General features: G+C 34.5%; 2 protein-coding genes across 2 annotated transcripts; both read left to right on the plus strand.

Moving 5' to 3' along the window:
• Nucleotides 1-3190: 3190 nt before the first annotated feature.
• On the plus strand, nucleotides 3191-4345 carry LOC107491255 (uncharacterized). Its single transcript, XM_016112063.3, has one exon. The coding sequence runs from the start codon at nucleotides 3289-3291 to the stop codon at nucleotides 4033-4035; it is 747 nt and encodes a 248-aa protein (XP_015967549.1). The 5' UTR covers nucleotides 3191-3288; the 3' UTR covers nucleotides 4036-4345.
• A 2447-nt stretch (nucleotides 4346-6792) lies between these two features.
• Nucleotides 6793-10355, plus strand: LOC107491254 (peroxidase 11). The gene is made up of 4 exons (XM_016112062.3): nucleotides 6793-7052; nucleotides 8091-8282; nucleotides 8822-8987; nucleotides 9695-10355. Exons 1-4 carry the CDS (start codon nucleotides 6813-6815, stop codon nucleotides 10123-10125), a joined length of 1029 nt encoding a protein of 342 aa, XP_015967548.1. The 5' UTR covers nucleotides 6793-6812; the 3' UTR covers nucleotides 10126-10355.
• The last annotated feature ends 599 nt before the right edge of the window (nucleotides 10356-10954 follow it).

Raw genomic sequence — 10954 nt, forward strand, 5'->3', positions numbered from 1 at the left:
AGGACTATATGAGGAGATTCGCAAAAGTGGACATGGAGATCCCAAACTTCAATCCAGAGGTCCACTTGCATGCACTGAAAAGTGGACTTCGTCTTGAAAATTTTCCAGAGACTATAGTAGTGACAAAGCCAAAAATGCTGACCGAGTTTTGAGAGAAAGTGCTTCACCCTTTCTTAAAGTTTGAAAAGATAGGAGGAAAGAATCCCCTTCTCAGCCTCTAGTTCCAACTTGGTCTCTCTCGGAGAAGCCACCTCAGAGGGAAGGTCGGCCCATTCCTTTTAGGTAGCACCAAGAGGAGTTTCATTAAGCTGCTTCAAAAAGGCTGCGCACACCCCCGCTGTTTGAATTCTCCCTCGGGCCATACCTCCAAGTGTCTCTTCAAAGAAATGTCATCCATGCTTATAGCACTATGAAAAAGAATGTATTCCTCACAAAAAGCAATGGTGTCAAAACATAGGTTGTAAGCACTACCAAACTTAAAAGCTGGAGTCTTATGTTTTTGGGAACCCGGTTCAATGAAAAGAGGCAAAGGGGGAACGGTCCCGGATGGAGGCTGTGGAATTGGAGGAAGAAAAGGTATGGTTTTGGCCAATTGGGATGAAGATGAATCCGACTTAGAAGGAGAGGAGAGATTTTCCAATTTCTCGGTTTCTTTTAGCTGTATCATCCGAATTGCTACATTTTTCTTTCTAACCCAAAACCTTTGCAAAGCACTAGACCCATTAGTCATTCTTGCTACAAAAACAAAAGCAAATAAAGAAATTAAGATTACAAAATCCAGCAAAAAAGGTGAAATATCTACGAAAGACAAAAAAGCTAACTACGTAGTTCAATACGAACATAGCTTGGCTTGCCTATCAAAAACTTCTTGGTATCAAGACGAAAAGATCGGCTCTAACACTCTTGAAACAAGGCCACTATACACTCCTCTACCTCAACCAAATTCTCAAGGTTGTATTTAACAATGCTGGAGACTCTCTCCCAGTACAAACAAAAAATGGGTCCATCTCTCATTAAGAAAAAAGGTCGGACACCCTCTATAAGTTGGACCTTAAAAAAAATAATTCTTGTAGTCATGAAAAGAATCATCGAAAATAGAAAATCTTCTTGCCTTGAGCAGTTTAGAAGGAAATTCAATGTTGTTTTTTTGGACTAAAAGGTTTAGTGAGTTGAAAGAGGTAAAAGAAAATCTTAGAAAAAAAGGGAAGGTCGAGTTCCCAGTTTATTAATTGATAAACCTTATTAAAATCCACGAGTTCGGGTGGAGTTGAAAAGGTGCAACTCTACATATACGAAGAATTTTGGTTTCAAAATCGATAAAGAAAAGTGTCACCCCAGCCTAGTAAACAAATAGTAATATAAGAATAAAAAATGATTTTCTGAGTTACTAAGTTGGGGGAAAACAAATTTTATCCTCAAGGTTAGGAGCCACTAGCTCGTACTTCTTCTCGTCCTCTTGGGTTTTACAAATCTTATATTGTAAACGAAACTTTTCTACATACTCATTGTCAATTACAGAAAAAGCAGAAAGAATAGTAACATCTACCCAATTTAAATCAAGAGGTACTTTAGATGACATGCTGAAAACTACCGAATAAGACATAAAGAGTTATACCTACAAAACAGTAAAATAAAGCTATGTCACTATAAAAACTCACAAGCTACAAGTCGGGTACAACAACACATCATACAAATGCTCAAAGAAGTTGGATCATCCTCAAAGATGGAAAATTTAATCTACTCTACGCGAATAAAAAATGAAGCCATTATCCAAAAATGAAAATGGCACCATTTGGAGGCAAAGTAAAAACACAAAAAATGGACAATCTACAAAAATGATAAATAAAAAAAATCCACTACTACAAAAACAGCCAAAAGTGACGAATGATAGCAAGCAAAAAAAAGCAGTAGCAAGAAACTATATTTTCGAAGAAACTATTTTCCACAAAAGTCTCAAGACAATATCAAAAACATAAAACTTCACCCATGATAAAATATCATCTAGCCATGACAATAATGAATAAAAGAGAAACAAAAACCAATTTTGATGATAAACAGAAGGTAAAAAGAACGCATGCAACAACAATACAACCGGACGATCTCCAACGTCTTAGGCAACATGAACGAAGATTTGAAGCAGAACTCTAAGATAGAAAAATCTTGGAAAAAGATTGATGGAAATGAGGTTATAGTAAAGAACAAGAAAGGTCTTGAGAGAAATAAAGGTTGAAGCGAAAAAGGAAAAAGAGAAAGAGGATTGTGTTTATATAGCCATTAGGGACAAAGCAATAAATTTATCCCTCATTTAATGGCACACATGATTACCAATGTAACCAAAAAAATGCGCGAACAATTACGAAAAGACGTAATGTTCATTCAAAAATACGTCAAGTACTTGACTTGCTCCCCAACGCAGACCGAAATCCCAACTTGATAGAATGAAAATTACAAGAGATCAAGATCGATTCAAAAATGCTTGAGCCAAACCTAAAGAAGCTCGACCTTAAGTAGGGATACTGTTCATATGCTGGCCTACAACTTAGAAGGACCCAAAAGGGATGAAGCCCAAGCTTCATATAACGTTTAGCTTTACATTACCATTAACCCAGCCTCATAAAGGTCGGACACGACGACATGGGTCTAGCGACATGGGTCTAGTCCTACTTTCTTAAATAAGTAACTAACTTTTATAATATCTCCTATTAATCTAGAAAAGAGATCTTAACAACATTCCAAAGAGTAACAAACTCACCATCATGGAACTACTCCAAAAGTAATTATTGACTATACATCTACACTTATAAATATCATAATACCTTTAGGTATTCTTCGAACTCTCATCTACTAAAAACTTATATAAAGTCCTTGTTAATTTAAATATCGGGGTCTCTTTTAAATACCAACCCCACCTTCACCAAGACGTTGGACTACGATACATCGGCACTCGAAGACGTCGGATACAACTCCAATAGAAACTTGGATCTCGCGTTCAGGCCCAAATCATAGTTTCAGTTAACCCTAAAATATAATCATTTGTTGTATTCAACAATTAAAAAAGTTTATTTTATCAAATAATTGTTATTTGTTTTATGATCAGTGTTTTTTTTTTCTTTTGGTCCATTCCACCTGTCTCGGTTATCTTTTTTAATAAAATAGTTAATGTTAATTATCTTTTATTTATTTNCCATTCTCTGCTTGCCCAAGAGCAACTAACCGGGGGAGTACCAGGCAAAACCCTCTAGTGCAGACATCTCCAAAAACAAAAGGCAAGGCAGTGAAACCAGGAAAATGGAGGACGTAATAACAGAAGCATCCCCTCCTTCAAGATTCTTAGAGGAAGATCTCAACACCTTCACACCCCCATCTCCACCCGTTACCCCTTTTCCCTCCCTCCACTTCCCCCAACAACAACCCCTAACCCCCAAACTCCTCATCATAGCGCTCTCTCCCATTTCCCTCTCTCTCTTCCACCCCCACCTCCTCCCTCCCTCCGTTCCCCTCCTCGCATCCCTTACACTTCCCAACACCAACCCCATCACTCTCTCTCCTCTCACTCCCAATTCCTTCCTTCTCTCTGTTCCCTCTTCAATCCCCTCACACCACTCCCACGCCATCGCTAAAACCCTAATTGGCCACCAAATCCGCCCCGATTCAGTCCTCGTCTTTGATTCCCTTTCTCCGTCAAATTATCGCGGCCGTCTGCCGTCTGATGAGGCGGTCGCCTTCAAGCTTGACACCTCCGCCGAGCGGAAGGCCGCCGAAGGGGAGAAGATTCTAGAAGGACTTGAATACTACCCTTCTGGAAGCGTTGTGGATGGGCTTGCCGCTGCGTTCTTGGCCAGGTGCCAGCTGTTGAACCTCAGGGCGAGTTTGTGTGTTTCCTGGCCTGAGTTTGATCGTAGCGTCATGGCGTTGATTGAGCGCTTGCTTCGGAACGGAGTGCTGCGTGGTTGCGATGGTTTGAGGTTTGGTAGTCAGGTCTTGAGGTTCGGGAGAAAAAAGGGGCGTGGGTTTGAGTCTGAGTTATATTCTTGACTGTGACTGAATTTCTTTATAATTTTCTTAAGGCATGGATTGCAGAACTTAAATTGTTGAATTTTCGGTTTGGTTGGAAAAGCAGATTTATTGATTTGCGAATATAAGTTAGCTTTGGGGCATAGTTGTGTTGAAACATTAGTAGTAGTTGCCTTCTTAGTCTAGTAAGTTTTGTGGTTTTGGTATGATTACAGGAACAGCAGTTAACAATGGAATTGTTATATTGCTGTTAAATTTTCAATCTAGGATTTTGTTCAACACTCAATTTTAGTTGGATAATTTTATTTTACACCTCTCAGCCTGTTTTGAATTGAAAGCTCTCTCAATGTTACTATTGTTGTGTTGTTTTCTGAGCTAATTGTTGTGTAGCCAATGGAAAAACTATTTTTCTTGATGTTTGTTGAATTGAATGGATGATCAGTTATGTGCTGTGTACTTGAACTGATGGATTCATTAGCTTAGAAAATAAAATAATGGGCCAGAGTTTAAAAAAATTGTTATCTGGTATATTGAACATAGCATCATCCATGTTGCATCTGCACTGTTCAAAACAACAGGGGAATTAAATATGGAACTCGGGATACTTTTCATTATGTTTGTCTTTTAAAACTCACAGTAAATAGGGAAAATAATAAAGAGATAGAAGAAGGTTCTAGCAATAATAAGGAGTGAATTTTATTGGTTAGATTCCAGTTAGAACAATTCTGTTACAGGAATTAATTACATACTCCGCTATAATTAGTCTCATAGGTGCACCACGTGTACCATTACTATTAGTCAAAACATCAGAATGTATCATTCTGACTCGAGGAGTTTTACCCCCTCTATCCTATGATGGTATCAGAAGCATTCATTTGAGGAAATTCCTCTTCCTTCTTCGTTTCTTTCAACTTTCATGGCTAAAGGCAACAGCAGTGCTGCTTCATCACAACCTTCCACTACTATCCCCAAATAATCCTCCCCTTGATCCCTCTCTATTTGTATTATCTTTCTTCTCATCTTAATGATTTTCCTTTTAATAAAGGAAGTTGCATCATAAATTAATGGCACCCAAACCCATTCTATAGAATTCCCACAAATACTCTATAAGATACATCAAGTGAAAAAAGAAATGAATTTAGTAATGATTTGAGAAAATGATCAACAACGACGAGAAAAAAGTTTTGTCCTGAATTGGTTATATGAATCAAACGATACTATTGAACCATATTATGTATCATGTGTATAGTGAGATTGTTTATATATAGATCTTCTTTGACCATCTTATATATGGTCTTTTAGGATCTTCTTCTACCATTATATTTTGTCGATCTTTTCACATGTCCAATCCCTCTGAAAAGAGATCTTACCATCTTTCTACAATAAATGTTACTCTGATTTTTTCTCTTATATTTTCGTTCTTCATATTGTTCATACGTGTGTGGCCGTTAGTGTCTTCATTTCTACTACGCTTAATTTATGCTCCTGACACTTTGTTCTATATAACATAGCTGGCCTAATGATAGTGTAATAAAATTTTCTTTAAATTCTAAAGGTACGCAATAAAGTTTTCTTTAAGTTTTAAAGATATTTTTTTATCACATATAAAATCGGACGCCCTCTACTACTTTGACTACTCCATTTGTATCCTATATTTAATATGAAGCTAGAAGAATTGTTGCATGGCCGTGAACGATGCAGACATTTTTTGGGGTGCCCTAATGATGTTACCCTCTTGGTAGTTGGTACTATTTTCTTCATAACTCCATGTCTCCATTTTGAGATAGATGGAAGCTGAAATAAGAAAAGCTATATATCGAACAAATGAAAAGTCAATATGGATTAGAAATTTGAAGATATCTGTTATGTAATTTTGCACGTTTACATATATTGAATTATAATCTTGTACTTCACGATCATGACTTTACCCCCAACGAATCTTTACTTTGCAAAACCAGCAAGAATCGGAAATAGTCAAACATGCATGCATATTATTATTATTATTTGAAAAAAAAAATGGAAAAAGATATTGCTAACGTGCTGATTGACACTACAAAAATATTTGGCGTGTGGAAGACAATAACCAATAACCCATCACTCTTGGAAAGAAGGCTTTTAATTTAGAGTTATGTTATTTTCACTCTCTTTTATAATTAGATGAAGTATGGAATTAATAGAATATGGTCATTATATCCAATTTAATCATGAAAAAGAGTGATTCAATTTAATGTTTACAGAGAAGTAAGCAGAACAATAACTTTTTTTTATCATTAATTTGCGGCAAGAAAATGAAATTGATTATTATGTAATACAGAAAATTAAGATGATGCAAGCAAGATGGTTAAACCTAATATGTTCAATGTTGGACTGTTAAAACCTTTCTAAAACACTTACGACAGAAAAGCTGACAACAAAATTTTGGAACATATTAGTTGGCTAATTTAATTTCATAAACATAACCATAAAATAGAGATTAGCTGTTATTGTTTTAGGTTTGGTGACTAGCCTTCCATAGAATTGTTCATGGCGGGCGCACGACTCTTAATCACTTTCTTTTTGTGTTAATCTCATTGTGGAGAATGTTAATTACTTTTAGTTTGAGAAACCACCAAATTAGTCATAATTAGTTGCATCTTCTCTTGACTATTAGAAACTTCCTTCAAAATACTCAAACATCCTCTCCAATACTCTCTTACTTCTTCACTACTTATATATTCTCTGATTCCCAACCATCTCTCCCACCTTAGCAATTTTCTCAATAACATAGGAAATAAAAAGATTAAAAATAAGTATTAGCAATGGCACATTGTTCTCTTTTTCCAAAATCCTACTTCCTTCATGTTGTTCTCATTATGTTCATCTTTCTTGTGGCTACAAGATTGTATGCAAGTGAGCCTCCTCTTACGCTCGATTACTACGCATCGACTTGTCCCACTGTGTTTGATGTTATAAGGAAGGAAACAGAATGTGCCGTGCTCTCTGATCCGCGCAACGCGGCCATGATAGTTCGGCTGCACTTCCATGATTGCTTTGTTCAGGTACTGAGAAATTCTACTACATACTTCACCATGATATTATTATTGACATGTTTTCCCGTATCAACTTCATTTGCATGCTTAGTAATTAGTATTGTATGATTAGTTACTGGAGGCTAGTTTGATGAGTACTGTCACAGTCTGTTTTCTTTTGTTTTAAGAGGAATTATTTTTAATAATAAATTAATATAACTGAAAATTTGATATCGACAATTCTTAAATATAATAAAAATGATTTATTATGCCGCCTTCAAAAAAGATTAAGATACAGTTAAAAAAAAGTAAAGTGACCAAAAAATTTACACTATGCACAAATTAGCTCTTAAAAAAAATTACCAATAAAGTCTTCTAAAATAGCAAACATAGACACATTACTTTTAAATTAACTCTATGATTAGGGTAGAAGTCTTAATTTGAACTAAAACAATGTTATATGACTAGCAAATAAATATTATCATTTTTTGTGGGCACTTGATCAACAATAATTTGCACTCATAGTTATAGGGATTTTGCACATAAAAAACATATAATTTGTACCTATATTTACCAAAAATTTGCACATATGAATCAATCCAATTTGCACCTATAATTTTCAAAGTTTGCCGACATAGATTAGTAAAATTTATTTATTAAAGATAATTTAGTATTTATGTCAGTTAAATAATAACCAAAAATACTAAAAATTGCTGACCTGTAAAAATTTATCTTTAATCTAATTTGTCCACATTTCTATTGTGGATGAATTCATTAGTACCTTTTTTTTCTTCAAAGATTAATTTGTCAATCAAGTCTTAAAAAAATGAGCTAGAATATAGATGAATAATATTGTAAGCTTTTAAATACAACGGTATGACATGAACGTGTATTTTGTCTATTTTGTCCGTATAGATGTTCTAAATACTAAATAGGTTCATAACTATAGAATTTGGAAATTGCTCAGATTTTCTTTACTATCTTAGTGTATATATTATACGACGCCAAGTTCTATTAGATTATGGGCAAACTTTAAATACACATCTAATTGAATTTGACAATGATCAGGGATGCGATGCATCAAATTTGCTTGATGACACCGTCACACTTAAAGGTGAAAAGAAAGCAGCTACCAACATCCACTCTTTGAAAGGATTCGAATTAATTGATCAGATCAAGAACATGGTTGAGTCCGAGTGCCCCGGAATTGTCTCGTGCGCTGATATTCTTACAATTGCAGCTAGAGATGCTGTGATTCTGGTAAAAGAAACAACTAGTTTATATTATAGCACAAGGGGAAGAAAGTGCAATTAGAACTCCCAAAACTTTAACTCATGTATATTTTATTCCTTTAATTTTTTAAACAATCATACCACGTGTATATAAAAAAATAGCCACCAAATCAGTCATCATTATAAAATATATATTGAAATAACACTAAAAATAAATTAATCAATACATATACTTATATACAAATACGTAAGTACTGATTTGGTAATTAATTTTTATGTGTGTATAGCACTTTTGTTTTCCAAAATATATATTCTGGCATTTTTGTTTTACAAAATGTATAATCTGAAAGGTTGCATGATGTAGGAAAAGCCTTTTATTAGAAGAAAAATCAATATCAACAGAAAATTGTTTTTCTGTTAACTATTGGAAAATTGTATATTGTTGAACACATTTTAAAAATATAAAATGCATCAATCAAAATAAGGGGAGGTTAATGTATTCTTCCTACTATTTATGCAATGTTGTTGTTGGAGTTATGTCATGAACTTCCCATTCTATCCCTGTAGGTAGGTGGACCATATTGGGATGTTCCTGTGGGAAGGAAGGATTCTGTGACTGCAAATATTGATCTTGCAAACACAAATCTTCCCACTCCAGATGAAAGCCTTCTCTCTATCATTTCCAAATTTCTTTATCAAGGCCTCTCTGTCACAGATATGGTAGCCCTTATAGGTATGTTCAAATTATCATCAAGTTTTCTCATTAATCATAAAATACGAATATAAAATTAAAAAATGCAATGGTTTGTTACGGTAGGTGGCTGATTTTGTAACGCACACAAAGTAATCTTGTCAAATTATCTATACAAAGTTGTTGTAAGGCATAAAATTCGATGTTGTCTACATGGAAGATTTCTGGAAACCAAACCACATGCAAAGTTATACTTATTTTCTTCTCTTTTATTTGTTGTCATTATCATCTTTTACTAAATTATTAGACTAATGTATTTAAATATAACTATTTTTCTATTTAAAAATATTATTTGTACACCAAAATCAGCCACTAAAATCAGCTACTAACGTAGCATAACTCTTTTCTAGTTATTAACAGTTCACCAAGTTAGTGACTTAAACCAGATGATGAATTGTACATTATGAGTTTATGACTTAACTCTAGCTAGCATACGAATATTAGAGTTGGCTAACCGTAAGTTTGAAAAAGATAAAAAATAAAAAGCCATCGTTTGAATTTGAATTATTACCAAAAACAACACTAACATGTATTTAGTTGGACTCCCACTTTTACCAAAATTGTCCTTTAACTTCTTCAAGAAAATATAAAGGACCAAAATACATGCAAAAACCTTTTTTGAATCAGTATGCACCGTCTCCAGAATCCAGACCACATTTTTAATATTTTTCTAATCATAAATCCTGCAGGAGCTCACACTATTGGCATGGCAAGGTGTCAGAGCTTCAGATCAAGAATCTATGGGGACTACGGATTCACTTCAGTGAAGAATCCAGTTTCAGAGAGCCAACTCAGCAACCTAAGATCTATGTGTCCACCAATTGGAGGAGGAAGAACAGACAATAACATATCAGCAATGGATTATGTTACCCCTAACCTCTTTGACAACTCTTTCTACCAATTGCTCCTAAATGGTGAGGGACTTCTCAACTCAGATCAGGAAATGTACTCAAGTGTGTTTGGAATCCAAACAAGGGAGCTTGTTAAGAAGTACGCGACGGATCCTCTGGATTTCTTCAGGCAATTCTCTGAATCCATGGTGAAGATGGGAAACATTACGAATTCCGAGAGCTTCGTAACGGGAGAAGTCAGGAAGAACTGCAGATTTGTCAATACATGAAGCTCAGTTGTGTGTGTTTTTGTTTTTATCCATGCAATGTTTTGTTTGTTTGTTTTTTCTACACAAAAAGAAGAATCGCCTAATTGATGAATGTTACTTCAGCTATAGGCCTATAGCAAGTTGTTATGTCAAATTTGAATTGGTTTTTGTTCAATGAGAAAATTGAGTGGAGAGTTGATGATCATTTTCAAATTAATTATAATTTGTATTGTATCCAGGTTGCTATGTCACATTCAAACTAGCGTTTGTTAAATGGCGCACTACTATGTCTATTCTATAATGGGACAGGTAAATTCGTCAATTTGGGTATCTAATGTTACTTATTTTTTAAACTTAACATTTGGGGTGAACTATCAACTCAGATTCTGTCCTTTTTCACTAAAAACAACATGATTTTTGACGGAAAAAAATTACTTTGGTGTCTGTCTTTGATCTCTGTGAGACAATGCGATCTTTCTGTGAGATTTTCTGTCAAGCACTAACAGACAGAAATAGCTAATCTAGCACGTTAAGCTAGTGAGGTGGACGTTAAGTGCCAATGTGAATGGTCAGAAAAGGATAGGAGCCGATTGCTCTCAAAACTCAAATTGGTCAGGGTCTATTTATCTTTATTCATTCATACAAAACGACGTCATTTTAACACCAAATTAATTAGGATTTAGGAGTCTATTTGTTAGAGATCTATTTATCCTAAAAAAAATTTGTATAATACAAACTAAATAATAAATTATTCAAATTTAAAAATATCATTTATTAATGAACTAAATAAATAATTCTCAATAAAATTTTAAATACATAAATAATAAAATTGAAATATAATTAATAAATT

Source organism: Arachis duranensis, chromosome 5 (genome assembly GCF_000817695.3).
Source record: "Arachis duranensis cultivar V14167 chromosome 5, aradu.V14167.gnm2.J7QH, whole genome shotgun sequence".
NCBI lineage: Eukaryota > Viridiplantae > Streptophyta > Magnoliopsida > Fabales > Fabaceae > Arachis > Arachis duranensis.

What these genes read in the sequence shown, in the direction of transcription:
- LOC107491255 (XM_016112063.3), top strand. Translation starts at nt 3,289, where the DNA reads ATGGAGGACGTAATAACAGAAGCATCCCCTCCTTCAAGATTCTTAGAG.
- LOC107491254 (XM_016112062.3), top strand. Translation starts at nt 6,813, where the DNA reads ATGGCACATTGTTCTCTTTTTCCAAAATCCTACTTCCTTCATGTTGTT. An exon ending in CTAGAGATGCTGTGATTCTG is followed by an intron (nt 8,283 to 8,821) that starts GTAAAAGAAACA and finishes CTATCCCTGTAG; the next exon opens with GTAGGTGGACCATATTGGGA. An exon ending in AGATATGGTAGCCCTTATAG is followed by an intron (nt 8,988 to 9,694) that starts GTATGTTCAAAT and finishes TAAATCCTGCAG; the next exon opens with GAGCTCACACTATTGGCATG.